Source organism: Carcharhinus amblyrhynchos, chromosome 5, assembly GCF_965287045.1.
Source record: "Carcharhinus amblyrhynchos chromosome 5, sCarAmb.v2.hapA, whole genome shotgun sequence".
In the NCBI taxonomy this organism is placed as follows: domain Eukaryota; kingdom Metazoa; phylum Chordata; class Chondrichthyes; order Carcharhiniformes; family Carcharhinidae; genus Carcharhinus; species Carcharhinus amblyrhynchos.
The window spans coordinates 4,794,492-4,811,406 of record NC_137328.1 but is presented as its reverse complement, the minus strand read 5'-3'; the positions used below and the strand labels follow the sequence as shown (position 1 = coordinate 4,811,406).

Sequence of the window (16,915 nt, the reverse complement as noted above, 5' to 3'; positions counted from 1 at the left end):
CTTAATGAGCATAAATAGGGGATTTCCCCACCAGGCAAGGGCTGTCACCTCTGCTCATTCATTTATTTTCTTGATTTTTTTCTTTTTAGTGTAACCAGGGGATGGCTGGGACTCTGGGAAGTTTGAGAATAGCTGTGATTCTGAACAAGCTGATAAACAGTCTTAGCAAAGAAAAGCTGGGTGTCTTGGTTTTGGCTTCACTGGCCATCTCCAATCCTATGAACACCAGTGCTAAAAGCCAATGTTGGGAAATTTTAGTGTATCCAAAGAGATCCTTAGTCTATTCTGGACCTGTGTCTATTCTGAACCAGTTTTTACAGTATATTTAAAATCAGATGTAGAATACATGACTTAATAAAATTCCTGCAGAGAAAATGATATTCCTCCGAGAGTAAAGCCAGCAAAGAATAAATTGGATTTTATTCAATTATGTTCAAACACTTTCACTCAAGAATGTTTGCCATGAATAAAGCTAAACTGAATTAACTTTTTAAAACATTTTTTTAACAAAGGGTGGCATGGTGGCACAGTGGTTAGCACTGCTGCCTCAGCGCCAGGGACTCATGTTAAATTCCGGCCTCCTCAGATGCTCCGGTTTCCTCCCACAGTCCGAAAGATGTGCTGGTTCAGGTGCATTGGCCACGCTAAATTCTCCCTCAGTGTACTCGAATAGGCGCTGGAGTGTGACGACTAGGGGATTTTCACAGTAACTTCATTATAATGTTAAACCTACTTGTGACAATAGTAAATAAACTTATACTTTAAAACTCTTGAGCATTCCCCATTTTCTCCCCATGTCTGCGTGGGTTACTCCGGTTTCCTCCCACATTCCAAAGATGTGCGGGTTAGATGGATTGGCCATGCTAAATTGTCCATTAATGTCAGGGGGACTAGCTAGGGTAAATGCATAGGATTATGGGGATAGGGCCTGGATGGGACTGTGGTTGGTGCAGACCTGATGGGCCTCCTTCTGCACTGTAGGGTTCTATGATTCTATCACAGAGTTCGCTGCATTGAAATTACCCTGAGTGTTTTATTAAATTTTTGCACATTTCCAAACATTCAACTGGTGTGGATTCTTTGGTGTCATGGACTCTTAACCCAAATCAGCTAACAAAGCATCCAGGGGTGTAAAAAAATTATTGTGTTCTTGTTCTGCTAGCAGAGGATTACTACTTTCAGTAAATTTGTCATACCCGTACACAATCACAGTCTCGCTACAATAAAATCACCATAATCCTGATTTACATTGAGATATAGTCTTTAGCAGTTAGTGTGGAATAATGCATCAGTTTAATTTTCCATGTTCTAACAAAGATCCTGCTGGCCATTGTTCTACGATTATTAACAGATAACTTAGTCATAACGCCAAGTACAAGTAGAGGCGGAACTCTGGATTATACAGTCTGGATAATCGGACTTACAATACCTCTATATTCTCCATACCACTATGAGATGCCAGCACCAGGGACCTGAGTCCAATTCCCGGCTTGGATTACTGTCTGTGCGGGGTCTGCACATTCTCCCCATGTCTGTTTGGGTTTCCTCCGGATGCTCCGGTTTCCCCCCACAGTCTGAAAGATGTGCTGGTTAGGGTGCATTGGCCATGCTAAATTCTCCCTCAGTGTGCCCGAACAGGCGCCGGAATGTGACGACTAGAGAATTTTCACAGTAACTTCATTGCAGTGTTAATGTAAGCCTATTTGTGACAATAATAAATAAACTTAAAATTTTAAACTCTTGAGCATTCCCCATTTTAGTTGTTCCGATATTGTTGGCCGTACCTTCAGATGCCTGGGTTGATCTCTGGCCTTCCCTCCCTGAACCTCTCTTCCTCTCAACTGCTCTCTTTGCCATTTAAGACATTTCTGAGAAACCTACCTCTCTGACCCAAGCTATTGAGCATCTAAGTTAATGTCCCCCTCATGCGCCTCAGTGACACATCTTGTTCGGTAACGTTCTTGTGGAACACCGTGTTGGAGGCGCTGAGTAAACGCAAGTTGTTGTTGGTTAACTTGTCTTCACACAGGTGGTCCGACCGTACCAAACAATGTCCAACCCCTTGAGCAAGCTGACAGTGCTGAATAGCATGCATTCACATTTCATACTGGCAGACAATGGCACGACAGGAAAATATGGAGCAGAGGTGAAGCTGAGAAGGCAACTGGAGAAGCACATCTCCCTGCAGAAGATCAACACCAGTGAGTACCTCAAAAAGAAGATAAATTTTCAGAAACCTCTCTCGCAGAAGCTGTTAGACCATTGACCATAAGACATAGGAGTAGAATTAGGCTATTCGGCCCATCAAGTTTGCTCTACCATTCAATCCCGGCTGATATTTTTCTCATCCCCATTCTCCTGCCTTTTCCCCATAAGCCCTGATCCCCTTATTAATCAAGAACCTATCTATCTCTGTCTTAAACACACTCAATGACCTGGCCTCCACAGCCTCCTGCGGCAAAGAGTTCCACAGATTCACCACTCTCTGGCTGAAGAAATTCCTCCTCCTCTGTTTTAAAGGATCGTCCCTTTAGCCTGAGGTTGTTGCATTCCAAAGCTCTTCAAAGTTGTGCTGATGGTTAAAACTGACGCACTGATCATTCATGTTTTCACCATGGCTTCACCTCCCTCCCTATCCCTGTCGCCTCTTACAGCCCAAGAACCCTCCAAGATCTCTACCACCCTCCAATTATGGGGAGGCAGTGATATTGTCACTGGACTAGTAAACTATTGACCCAGGGTAATGCTCTGGGAACCCAGGTTTGATTCTTTCAATGGGAACTCTTTAGAAAATGATTTCACATTAAATATTTCATACTGTTTCCTCATTGAATATTATTTGATCATGATCTACTGTTGTAAACATTGTGGGAAGTGTCATCATTAAGGTGACTGGCACTGCAAAGTGCAGGCATGATGTTTTATTATTTATTCTCATTAGGATGGGGGCATCATTGACAAAGCCAATGTTTATTGCCCATCCCTAATTGCCCTTGAACTGAGTGGCTTGCTGGGCCATCTCGGACAGTAGTTGAGCGTTAACCACATTGCTGTGGTTCTGGAGTCATATGTAGACCAGGCTGTGTAAGACAACAGATTCCCTTCCCTGGAGGACGTGAGTGAGCCAGATGAGTTTTTACAACAGTCAATGATAGATGTCTCGGTCACCATTACTGAAAATAGTTTCCCTTTCCAGATTTTTAGCTTAAATTTCACCAACTGGGATTTGAACCCATGCCCAATGCAAAACTTCAGTCTGAGGTAATTACTGATCTAGTGGCAATTTCTCTACGCCACCCTCAATCAAAAGGTTATGTCCCTTTAAGTTCTATCTTGTTAAGCATTGCTGTGTTGCCATCACAGGGCAGTTATGATATAATTGAATCCCTGAAACCTTCATTTGACCTCCTTGTCCACATCAGTATTGGTCCTCATCTACTTTGACAGATCATCTATATTCTGCAGTCTGGGGCTTAGAAGGCCAGTGTAAAACTGTGTAGTCGTTTAACTCTGTGGGCAGGTTATATTGAGCTGAGTTGGGGTCCAAATTGAATCAGCACTCGGGTGCATTGCGGAGCCGCTATGTTACAGACCGTAGGTTGGATATTGATGCAACAGTCTGCAAACTGGGAACACAGATTGAAGCTAATCGGCAACTGAAGCAGAGGTGACATAATAAAAGAAACTTTGCTCTCTGACTTGTGTCTCATCTGTGTCAAAAACAGATTCAGTAATAACTTACAAAAGGAAATTAGATAAATACTTAGAGGGGGAGGTATTGAAGAGCAATGGGGAAATAACAGGGACTAATCTTTCAGAAGGTCAGCATATCATGATGGGTTGAATGGCCACCATGCTGAAATTTTGTAGACTCTAGAAGGATTATAAATGAATATACAGCAATTCAGTAAATAACGTGTTTGTCTAAAAGTTTGATCAGGGACTTGAGCTGAAAATCCAGTCTGATGCTGCCAGTGCCATACTGAGGGAGTGCTGCACTGTCACCAATCCTGTCTTTTGGATGAAATGTTAAACCAAGACCCAGACTCTCTACTCTGGCTATAAAAGATTCATTGACAAATTCTATTTTCTAGTTTCTATAGTTGAGGCCAAAATGTTGTGTTCTTGGGACTCAAGTGATTGGGGGGGCGGGGGGGGGGGCGGTGGGGGGCGGGTGTGGGTCGGGGAACATGGGATCAGGATATTGAATTTGATGAACAGCCGTGACCAAAATGAATGATGGAGTAGGCTGGAAGGGCTGAATGGCCTCCTCCTTCGAGTTTCTATGTTTCTATTCGGGGTGGCACAGTGGTTAGCACTGTTGCCTCACAGCACCAGGAACATGGATTCGATTCTCAGCTTGGGTCACTGTGTGTGCAGAGTTTGCATGTTCTCCCCGTGTCTGCGTGGGTTTCCTCCGAGTGCTCCGGTTTCCTCCCATATTCCAAAGGTGTGCGGGTTAGGTTGATTGGACGTGTTAAATTAACCCTTTGTGTCCTGGGATGTGATAGGTTAGAGGGACTAGCAGGGGAACTACACAGGGTAAGAAGGCCTGGGTGGGATTGTTGTCAGTGCAGACTTGAGGGGCCGAATGGCCTCATTCTGTACTGTAGGGTTCTATGATTCTCCAGGTGCTCCGGTTTCCTCCCATAGCCCAAAGATATGTGGGTCAGGTGGATTGGCCATGCCAAATTTCCCCTAGTGTCAGGGGGACTAGCTAGGGTAAATGCATGGGCTTATGGGGATAGGGCCTGGGTGGGACTGTGGCCGGTGCAGATTCGATGGGCCAAATCTGTGGAACTCTTTGCCGCAGAAGGCAGTGGAGGCCAGGTCATTGAGTGTCTTTAAGACAGAGACAGATAGGTTCTTAATAAGGGGATCAGGGGTTATGGGGAAAAGGCAGGAGAATGGGGATGAGAAAAATATCAGCCATGATTGAATGGCGAAGCGGACTCGATGGGCCGAGTGGCCTAATTCTGTTCCTATGTCTTATGGAGTGGCCTCCTCCGGCACTGTAGGATTCTAAGATTTTATTAATTCAGGAGTAACTGGGAGGGCTGCCTGATACTCTTACCGATACCTAGACCAGCATCAGTTTAGACTAATTGTCTGGTCATTTATCACATTGCAGTTTAAAAACAGAAGAACTCGGAGCGGGAGTAGGCCATTCGGCTCCTCAAGCCTGCACCATTGTTCAAGACCATGGCTGATCTGATGTGGCCTTAATTCACTTTCTTGCCTATCCCTCATTATTCTTGATTCCCTTTTCAATCAAAGCTCTGTTTATCTTTGCCTTGGGCATATTCAATGACCCAGCCCCCTCTGCTTTCTGGGAGAAAGAATTCCAAACTCTGTTGATGCTCCGAGAGAAGGAATTTCCTCCTCAGCTCTGCCTTGAAAGGGAGAGCTTTTATTTTTAAACGCTGCCCCTTGGTTCTACATTTTTGGGGCCTGCCAAATTGTCCCTGCAATACAACACTTCAGAAAGCAAACCATTTGCTGTAAAGTGCTTTGGGACAAGCTACAGTTGTGAAAGGCGCTACATAAATTCTTCCTTACTTCCAATTTGCAGTGCTGTAGCCATGAACCCATGTGACTCGTGGGCTTCCCTTTGTCATCCTATGCCTGGGAATATATGAAGGGGCTGGGAATGCAAAGGGATGTTCAACAGTCATCAAGAACATCCTGTTGGCCGTTCCACTGGAAGTCAGTCTATCATTGGCCAGGCACTGCTCCATGTGTGACTCCTGACTCCACCCTACTGCGTGACTGCAATGTGTTTACATAGCTTTTCATTCCAAGAAAGGCAACACCCGATGCACTGGAGCCTCACTATCTCATTCCAACACACAGTTCACCCTACTTTCTCTCTTTGAATAAAGTAGTTCTGTTTCACCCCCTTCTCTGAAGCCCTTACGCACCCAATTATTGACCACTTAAGGATCATAAGAAATAAGAAATAGGAGCAGGAGTAGGCCATCTGGCCCTTCGAGCCTGCCCCGCCATTCAATAAGATCATGGCTGATCTGTCGTGGCTCAGTTCCACATTCCCGCCCTCTCCCCATAACCCTTAATCCCCTCTCTTATCAAAAACCCATCAACCCGCGTCTTAAAAATATTTAGCGAGGCAGCCTCCACCACTTCAACGGGCAGAGAATTCCAGAGATTCACCACCCTTTGAGTGAAGAAATTCTTCCTCAACTCCGTTCTAAACCGCACCCCCCTTTATCTTGAGGCTGTGCCCCCTAGTCCTACTGTCCTTTCTGAGCGGGAAGAGTCTCTCCACCTCTATCCTATCCATCCCATTCATCATCTTATACGTCTCAATGAGATCTCCCCTCATTCTTCATGTCCTGCCTGGACTGGCAGGAGGATTTCCCGGGTGTGGGAGAGGCCAGAAAGTGATGGGGTTTTGGCCTCAGTCGGGAAGGGCAGTGGAAGCACCTGCAAGCCCCCATCTAACTCTGGATCTCATGATCCAGAGGCTGTTTGGTCTTCCCCCTTATCCTGCACCCACCCCCAATCTCTTTCCCCAACACGTCGCTCCCCAACTCCATCCCCCCCACCCCCAGAGTTTCACTACCCTTCCAGCCCTGAGACACCAAAATCCCACCGTCCAGGGCACTCCCAGGACTTAGGCTCCATCAACTTCAAGAGTTTCCACATGCGTCCACTGCAGTTTCTGTCACTGTGGAGAATGGAGAGGCTGCCAGTAAATCAGATTGGCCAGCAACCCTCTAAGGCGGGACTTCCCCCCTGAGTGAGGGGCTGACGTCCCTCCCACGATGTGCAGGTTAGGTGGATTAAACCATTCTCCCTTTCAATGCCCATTGCAGGATGAATTTACTGCAGGACAGGCAGTGTCGATGGCGGGACAGGAAATCCCATCATCCAAAATGTCTCAGCCAAGGAGTTTGATAAGATCATTGAAGATATTTACACTTTTGGACTGGACTGGAATGAGGCGTCCATAAGATAATCACTAATAAATTCAATAGGAGACTCAGGAGAAACTTCTTTCCCCAGAGAGTGCTGAGAATGTGAAACATTTGAAGCAAATATACATTTCAAAGGAACCTAGATATGCATCTTAAGAATTATAGAATCCCTACAATCCAAAAAGAGGCTATTCAGCCCATCAAGTCTGCACCAACTCTCTATCAGAGCATCTTACCCTGGCCCACACCCCTGTCCTATTCCTGTAACTCCACATGGTTGCCATGGCTTAATCCACCTAACCTGCACATCGTGGAACACTAAGGGGTAATTTAACATGGCCAATCCACCTAACCTGGAGAGACAGGCTCCCTCTCTGCCTTGCACCCTGCCCCTCGCTCCCTGTCTGCCTCGCACTCTTCCCCTCGCTGCCTCGTAGTCTGCCCCTCACTCCCCCTCTGTCTTGCACCCTGCCCCTCGGTCCCTCTCTGCCCCTCACTCCCCCTCTGCCTTGCACCCTGCCCCTTGGTCCCTCTCTGCCCCTCGCTCCCTCTCTGCCTCACACTCTGCCCCTCGCTCCCTCTCTGCCTCGCACTCTGCCCCTCACTCCCTCTCTGCCTCGCACTCTGCCCCTCACTCCCTCTCTGCCTCGCACTCTGCCCCTCACTCCCTCTCTGCCTCGCACTCTGCCCCTCACTCCCTCTCTGCCTCGCACTCTGCCCCTCACTGCCTCTCTGCCTCGCACTCTGCCACTCACTCCCTCTCTGCCTCGCACTCTGCCCCTCACTCCCTCTCTGCCTCGCACTCTGCCACTCACTCCCTCTCTGCCTTATTCTCCCTCTACGCCTCTCATTCCCCCTCTCTGCCCCTCATGCTCCCTCTCCACCTACGAGGCATGTTGGGACAGTATTACGTCAAAGGTGCTATATAAATGCATGTTATTGCATAGAGTACAACATGGGGAAGAGAGACATCAGGGATCAGGTGAAGATTCTTCCACTGAGGAAGTTAACATGACCATGTTCTTCAAATGCATTTGGACGCATTGCGGATTTCAGGCAGTTTTAAATGAAATTTACAGCATTCATAACTTCAGCTTACAAACTTACATCACCTTTTATTATTTTAAGGGTGAGAATTATGGAATGTGCTTTTTGATTCAAGCTTGTTCTGTGCGAGATGAGAAAGCTTTTTAATGCAATAGACCTGCTGTTATTGACAAGCCGACTACAGTGTAATATGTCCATTGATTTCTGTTTGCATCGACAGGCCTGGGTTCTATAATTCACTTGTTTGTTGCTGAAGTACGGCAATAAAACAAAACAAACTTAATTGGATCTCATTTGTCCCTGAAGTGAAGGGTTTAATCAATAATTGGAAGGATTTACACCTCTCTGGAGCCCAAGAAAAAGGATCCACGCTTACCTCTTTTCTAATGTTTATCTCTCAACCAACGTCACTGAAACAGATTATCTGGTCATTCTTGCGTCGATATTGGTGGGATCTTGCTGTGCACAGACTCACAACCATTCTTCCCACATTGAAAGATTATTTCAAGCTCTTGTATCAATGCAAGTCATTTAATTTTCCGTCTCAAGATTAAGAACTGTGCTTTTGAAAATGTTTGCAAATTAAATAATGCTTTTGATATTTCTATCGAGTTAGACACGTTCCCAGTTCAGCTTAAAAAAAAAAGTACAAGCACTTTACGAGCATCTGTGTCAAACCATTCACAACGTTGGAATGGAACCCACAGACAGTGCGAATAGACAAAGGGACAGGAAGATGGCCTTTCAGCCACTTCCACCTTTCAGTTAGATAATAGCTGCCTTGTACCTTTATTAAGGGTGACACGCTGGCACAGTGGTTAGCACTGCTGCCTCACGGCACCAGGGACACGGGTTCAATTCCGGCCTCGGGTCACTGTCTGTGAGGAGTTTGCACATTCTCCCCGTGTCTGCTTGGGTTTCCTCCGGGTGCTCCGGTTTCCTCCCACACTCCAACCATGTGCAAACGAGGTGGATTGGCCATGCTAAATTGCGCCTTAATGTCAGAGGGAACAGCAGGTTAAATACATGGGGTTACAAAGATAGGGCTTGGGATTGTTGTCGGTATGGGCTCAATGGGCCGGATGGCTGTTCCTGCACCATACTGATTCTTATGAGTCCATTTACCTAACCCTCGGCAAATAAAGGATACGAATCTGCTTTTGTCGCCACTCTCCATCCCATAATCCCGGCAATTGCCGCTTCCCACTGGAAGCACAGAATCATCCCATTGAAAGAACAGTTTTTCTGAGTGCCCACAGACACAGTGTGGGTTCAGAAAGTTACTCCTACAGCTCCCGAGCGAGAATGTCGAGCTGGTTCAGATTCAGCTTCCCTTATAAAGAGGCTACGACATGTCATTTGCTCAGTTTGAGCAGATACGTAGGGTGGGATTTTCCTGCTGCGCTTGCCCCAAAAACCAGAAAACCCCACCCGAGGTCAACGGACCTTTCCGTGGTCCGCGCTCCCCACCCACGACGATTCCCATGGCGGGCAAGATGGGAAAATCCTCCCCAATAGTCAATAAACCAGTTACAGTACCTCAGCCAAATTTCATAGCACAGAACTTGTGTATTGCTGAAAATACCTGCGACCCGAATGGTAAGACTGCTGATAACATTGATTGGATGTTCTATCACTGGATATAATGATGTGAGCTGACCCCAAAGCTCACAGCCAATCAAAATTAAATTCCCCTCCAAGCTCCCACCACCCTGTGGAAATATATCATTGTTCTTTCACTGTCACTGGGTCAAAATCCTGGAATCCCCTCCCTATCTGTGGGTCAACCTGCAATGATTCAAGAAGGCAGCTCACCACCACCTTCTCAAGGGGCAGCTAGGCATGGGCAAAAAATGCTGGCCCAGCCAGCGACACCCATGTCCCACGAATGAATGAATAAACAGAAGTGTAGCCATTGTTGCAATGCAGGAAATCCATTAGCCGATTTGTGCAAAGCAAGATCCCATAAACAGCAACGTGATAATCTATTCATTTATGGCGGAGAGACAAATATTAGCCAAAACACCAGGAAGATCTCCCCTGCCTCGCTTTGAACATGTGCTGTAGAATAGCTTGCATCCACCTAAGAGGGTAAACAGCACCTTGGTTTAACATCTTATCTGAGATTGCAGCATCGCCACAGCACTATAACACTCCCCGGGTAAGCGCTAGGAGTTTCAGCCTAGAGGTTGATGCTCATTGCTAACCTGCTGCCTCGAAGGTGAGTGTGCCAACTGCGGAGCCCGAGCAGACACTCCCAGTTTGACGTTACTATGTGATGGACAGTTGATTGCACTTTGGCTCTTTGACCTTGCCTCTCGATGTCTCTCCCCAGGGATTGGACAGGGCGTTCCAGTGGTGGCCCTCATTGTGGAAGGGGGGCCCAACGTCATCTCCATTGTGTTGGAGTATCTGCGAGACACCCCTCCCGTGCCGGTGGTGGTCTGCGATGGCAGTGGGCGGGCTTCAGATATCCTTGCCTTCGCTCACAAGTACTCGGAGGATGGAGGGTAAGAACCAAGAAAGCAACAGCTTTCAACTTAAACTGTGAAATCTGGGGCATTCGATACTCACTTGAACGAAAAGAGGTGCAGTCACCTATTAAATATTGTTGAAAAGAGGGACATGTTGCTGAAGTTTTTCATCTTGCACTCATCAGGACAAACACAAGAATACCAAATTTCAAATGATCACAACAATTAATACTGCATGAGAAAAGACGCTGATTGGTCAACATGTAGATCATGATTGGTCGAGGCATTCCCAGGGAACTAACAGACTGATTCCTGGGATGGTGGGACTGACACATGAGGAGAGATTGAGTCGGTTAGGATTACATTCACTGGAGTTCAGAAGAATGAGAAGGGAATCTCATAGAAACCCATAAAATTATAATAAGACTAGTCAGGATAGATGGAAGAAGGATGTTCCTGATGGTGGGGAAGTCCAGAGCCAGGGGTCACAGTCTGAGAATTCAGGGTAGATGGTTTAAAACAGAGATGAGGGGAAATTTTTTTCAGCCAGAGAGTGACCAGCCTGTGGAATTTGCTACCACAAAGTAATTAAGGCCAAAATATTGAACATTTTCAACAAGTGGTTAGGTGTAGCACTTGGGCAAAGGGAATCAAAGGATGTGGGGAGAGAGGCAGGATCAGGATATTGAGTTGGATGATCAGCCATGATCATAATGAATGGCGGAGTAGGCTTGAAGGGCTGAATGGCCTCTTTCTGCTCCTATTTCCTATGTTTTTATTAGTTCCCCAAGCTCCTTGGTAATTTAGAAAAGGCACAAGACTTGGACATATCCCTTTAGTTTGCAGAAAACCCACCCCTGCGCGTATAAAGAGGGATATTAAAGGAAACCAGGATTGAATGCTATGAGATACAACGGCTGATCCAGGGAAAAAAAAACAAATGACAAAACTGCTGATGTGTTGAAGAGCGTGGTTTTATAATTCACGGTCACGGTTCAAAGGCTCAGCACCTAGACCGGGATTTTCCGACTCCGCCACAGCAGATTCCCCAGCAGCGGATGTGACGAGCCTTTCAAATGTCCGCTGACTTCGGCCAGACCAGGAAATTCCGACATGAATGTGCAGGAACGGCACCCGTACCACAACAGAGCTGGGACCCTGTATATTCACAGGGACTGAATGGGAGGGAGTGTTTGCAGCAAGGTAGAACTGTGAAATCCGGGGTATGTGGACACATTCCCAAATTGTTTTGACCCCCCTCCCTTCCTACCCCCCCCCCCCCCCCCGCCCCCCCACCGCTGCTCTCCCAGCTTTCCTGCCGGGCGTGGGCCAGATGGATAGGGTTCTGGTTGTCTGATTCCAGAAGCTTGCAGCAGAAGGCTGTGCTGACAGGAGTCCCTCCAGCAATCGAGGAAGGGGATTGAGTAATCAAATTGCTGGCCCGGTGACAGTCGTGCCCCATGGAAGAGTGAACGAGAAACAGAGTGAGCTTTGGTGGGTGGCGACAGAATGGAAAGAGGTCAGAGTTCAGTAACTAGGAGGGAATGGTTGAGGTTCAGAGCACTCAGACATTCACAGCAGCAAGCAGAAGATCAACAGAAGATTCACCATGAGGGGCTGAGGGTACTCATACCCACATTGGAGGCCTTGCCCCCACACTATTTAGTTTAAAGCCCTCTCTACTGGCCTAGTAATCTGCTTCACAAGAGCACAGGTCCCAGCATGGTTGAGATGTAGACCATCCCAAAGGTACAGGCCCACTTTCCCCAGTACTGGTGCCAGTACCCACGATCTGGAACCCACTCCGCCCACATCTAGTCCACAACTCCCTGAAGTTAGGTACCCAATGTCAACTTTCACGTATCTCAGGTATTAAGCCAGCAATCATAACCTCTTTGAGGTTCTGTTGTTTTATTTAGTGCCAGCACCCCATATTCTCTCTGTAGAACCTCTTTCCTCGTTCTACCTATGTCATCAGTAGGACCATGACCTCTAGATCCCACCTCGGCACCGGGCAAGGCAACACCACTAGCTGGACTCTCGCTATTTGCAACAGTATCAAGCCCTCCGACTATACTGTCTGCTACTGCGACTTGGTGACTAGCTTACATCAACACCCTCTAGTTTATGCTCTTCTCCACAGGAGGAAGCATTTCCTCTGGACAATAGAAACCTCACATAATTTCAAAGACCAGGTCACCACTCCAAACCTCATTTTTCAGGAGAATTGAGAGCTATCCTGTCAATCTACCAGTCTCAGACTTGAACAGACTCAATGACCCAGCTAACTAGAGTCGAGAATTCCTTAGAGCCGTAACTATATGAGACAGCCTGTCAATTTACCACCCAATCAGTGTCATATTATAGCCTGCTTTCTGCTCTCTGTTCACCTCATTAATACAGAATCGTTTCAGCTGTCAAAGACTTCCGTCTCACTATTCTGACTAGATTTAAATTCAGGTTTTGAAGTGAAAGAATGGGAATTAATTCTAACCGACTGGGTCCGTGCAGAGTAATATCTAATAGAGTGCAAAGTTGACCTTGCACCCAATCCCATGGGAGCAGTTTAGGCTAATAATTCTGGTGCCAATTTTTACTGAAACCACGTGGGGAGAGGGGGCATTTAAAAATAAGACTTATCCCCTTCAGCCCTACTGCCTTCCCACTCTGTAACTCCTCTTGGAATCATAGAATCCTTACAGTGTAGAAGGAGGCCATTCAGCCCATCAAGTCTTGTGTCAAAAACCACCCAGGCCCTATCCCCGTAACCTCACATATTTACCTTGCTAATTCCCCTGACACTAAAGGGTAATTTAGCATAGCCAATCAACCTAACCCGCACATCTTTGGAGTGTGGGAGGAAACCGGAGCACCCGAAGGAAACCCACGCAGACATGGGGAGAGTGTGCAAATGCCACACAGACAGTGACCCAAGACCAGGATTGAACCAGGGTCCCTGGCGCTGAGAGGCTCTCCCAGCCCTACAACCCTCTGATATCTCAGCGCTCCCCCAATACTGGAGGCTTTACCATCCCTGACTTTTAAAAATTCATTCATGTGATGTGGGCATCGCTGGCTAGGCCAGCATTTATTGCCCATCCCTAATTGCCCTTGAGAAGATGGTGGTGAGCTGGTGTCTTGAATTGCTGCAGTCACTCTGGTGTAGCTACACCCACAGTGCTGTTAGGGAGTTCCAGGATTTTGACCCAGCGACAGTAAAGGAACAGTGAGACATTTCCAAGTCAGATGGTGAGTGACTTGGAGGGGAACCTTTAGATGGTGGCGTTCTCATGTTTTTGCTGCCCTTGTCCTTCTAGATGGTAACAGTCATGGCTGTGGAAGGTGCTGCCTAAGGAACCTTTTTGAGTTCCTGTGCTACATCTCATAGATGGTACACACTGCTGCTATTGTGCAATGGTAGTGGAAGTGGTGAATGTTTGTGGATGAGGTTGCAATCAAGCTTTATCCTGGATGGTGTTGAGCTTCTTGAGTGTTGTTGGAGATGCACTCATCCAGGCAAATGGGGAGTATTCCATCATACTGCTGACTTGTAGATGGTGGGCAGGCTTTGGGGAATCAGGTAGTGAGTTTCTGGCTGCAGGATTCTTAACCTCTGACCAAATTTCTCCACCATTGGTGACTATGGCTTTAGCTTTCTCAACTTATGGGATCCTGCCCAGCGAAACTGATAAAATTCAACCTACAAAAGTTTATATTTCAAGTTGGTGACACAGCAAGTGAATATTTGAGAGAATCAGGTCCCGAGAGTGATGGGTTTTAGTGTCCAATAGTTGCAATGAGGTTTTCTTATATTCATTTGCGGGACATGGGTGTTACTGGCTGGGCCAGCATTTATTGCCCATCCCTAGTTGCCCTTATTCAGAGGGCGGCTGAGAGTCAACCCCATTGCTGTGGCTCTGGAGCCACATGTAGGCCAGACCGGGTAAGGACGGCAGATTTCCTTCCCTAAAGGACATTAGTGAACCAGATGGGTTTTTCCGACAATGGTTTCATTGTCATCAGTAGATTCTTAATTCCAGATATTTTTTATTAAATTCAGATGTCACTATTTGCCTTGGCGGGATTCGAACCCGGGTCCCCAGAATATTAGCTGAGTTTCTGGATTAATAGTCTAGCGATTACGCTACCAGGCCATTGCTTCTCCCGCCCCATTGCTGGGACTTCTGGAACGGCGCGATTGGCAAGGCTGAGGGTTCAACATTGAAAGGTGCTAAAGAGAAAGGGAAATGCTTCTTTTGATTTTAGCAAGTGATGACTCAGACTTGGGGGAAACCTGGGAATAGGTTATCAGCAAGAGGTGAGTTTGGTCCAGATTTCTCATTGCTGAAGTATCAGCTTTATTAGCTCTTTTTTTCTTTAGCTTTGTCTCACTGTTGAATGTTTCCATGAATCAACATGTTTCAACAGTAAGCCAATCAGATAATTTTTCATGTTATGTGACAATCTCGGTACAGTGTTGTGATGTGTGTAATCAGATGCAAGCTTTGATTACGCAGACTGATGGTTATAATTTCTATCTGTCTAGATAATGGGAATCAGTGGGCTTTTTAATGTCTTGTCTGATTTAAGCCTAACTGGAAGTATTTTTAAAAATGTCTTGGCTCAATGAGTAAACCCGCTTTCATTCTGTTTTCATTCCAAAGTTCTCTCCTTGGAGGCATTGTCCAAATCTTTTATGAATATGGTGATATTTTAACTGCTTAGCAATAGAATAATAGAATCCCTACCATGCAGAAAGAGGCCATTTGGCCCATCGAGCCTGCACCGACAACAATCCCACCCAGACCCTATCCCTGTCATCCCATGTACTAACCCTGCTAATCCCCCGACACTATGGGGCAATTTAGCACGGCCAATCAACCTAACCTGCGTATCTTTAGACTGTGGGAGGAAACCGGAGCACCCAGAGGAAACCCACGCAGACACGGGGAGAATGTGCAAACTCCACACAGACGATGACCCGAGGCTGGAATTGAACCCGGGTCCCAGAATGGAAACAAACCAAAACTGACTTTACCATTTCTCTGGCTGGAAGAAATAACCTTCCTTTTTAACTCCAGCACTTTGGGTAAAGGTTAGACAAAATGGTGCTGAGGTTGGGGGTTGTTACTGCGTTGGAGAGGGGGGCAAGAGTGATGGATGATGAGGGGTGTCAAATGAAAATTCTTGACCTCAGATTGATAAATATTTAGTTCTGGGTTACAACTCAGAGTCAGATAAGATGCAGTTTAAGCCAGAACACTTCAGCCCAAGCTGATTTTATTTTTTAGCCCAACTCATGGTTAGGATTTGGAACTCACTGCCCAATTAAGGTGATGGACACGGATTCAAGAGAAGGAACTGGTGTTCAAATTTGACAGGGAGAAAGCATTTGCTGGGATATGGGTGTTAGTGGGACTATCTGGATTGCCCTGTGAAAATATCAGCACAGACTGGCTGGGTCAAATGGTCCCCTTCTATTCCATACTGTTCCACAATCGAATTGCAGGGCTGAACAGGTTTGAGGGGCTGAATGGCCTCATCCAGTTCCTAGGTGCCTCACCTCGGTCTATCCCTCGCCTCTTGTGTATTTCTAAAGGTGCCGTTCTTTCTCTCTTGTCCACTTCAGGGTCATCAATGAATCTTTGAGGGACCAACTGCTTGTCACCATCCAGAAGACCTTCAACTATAGCCGCACGCAGGCCCAGCACCTCTTTATCATTTTGATGGAGTGTATGAAAAAGAAGGAACTGGTGAGTGAAGGAACCCGGCTGGATGTCCCACATCGGGCGCAGTCTGCAGAGACACGGAGGGACACAGACTGCAGATACAATCCAACTGGTCAGAGATTTTACCAAAATCCAGTTACTCGTAATATTTTGCTCTTCCCAAGATGAAGCTTGTTGGGAAGGGAGGAACATTAGTCATCCTGGTGAACCACATTCTCCCGCAGTGCAAATCACAGAATATTATTATCTTTCAGGAACCCACATGACAAGTACCCACTTTTTTGCAAAAGGGGGAAGTTATAATCAGGGACTCTCTGCCATTTTTGGGGAAAAGATAAGAACCCAAAGGAAAATACGGAGATTATTTTTCACACAGCGAGTTCATAGAACCCGTACACTGTAGAGGGAGGCCATTCGGCCCATCGAGTCTGTACCGATCCTCCAACAGAGCATCTTACCCAGGCCCTCCCCCATTCCCCGACCTGTCCTATCCCCATAACCCCGTGTAATTAAACCGCTAAACACTTATCTTGACATGGTCACATAGCTAACTGTTAGTCTTAATATTCATTCTATCAGTAGTTTGAGAAGGAAAATGAATTACACAAATCCTTGCTTTGCACTCTTTTGGTAAGGTGAGTTACTTGTTTCATGCACTTTTTAAGTTGCCCAGTAAGTCGAAGAATATTGCCTTTTTTTTTAATAAAATCTAATACCAGGATTTTTC

At 46.4% G+C, this 16,915-nt stretch overlaps 1 protein-coding gene across 10 annotated transcripts in view; it reads left to right on the top strand.

The window, feature by feature from the left end:
• The window catches only part of trpm3 (transient receptor potential cation channel, subfamily M, member 3), a 262,662-nt gene that overhangs the window by 164,413 nt on the left and 81,334 nt on the right, over positions 1-16,915 (top strand). For all 10 annotated transcript variants that reach the window (XM_080188382.1, XM_080188380.1, XM_080188381.1 and 7 more), the window contains exons 6-8: positions 2,030-2,201; positions 10,321-10,495; positions 16,089-16,212. In XM_080188382.1, the coding sequence (XP_080044508.1) occupies positions 2,030-2,201; positions 10,321-10,495; positions 16,089-16,212 (471 nt within the window). The remainder of the gene's footprint in view (positions 1-2,029; positions 2,202-10,320; positions 10,496-16,088; positions 16,213-16,915) is intronic.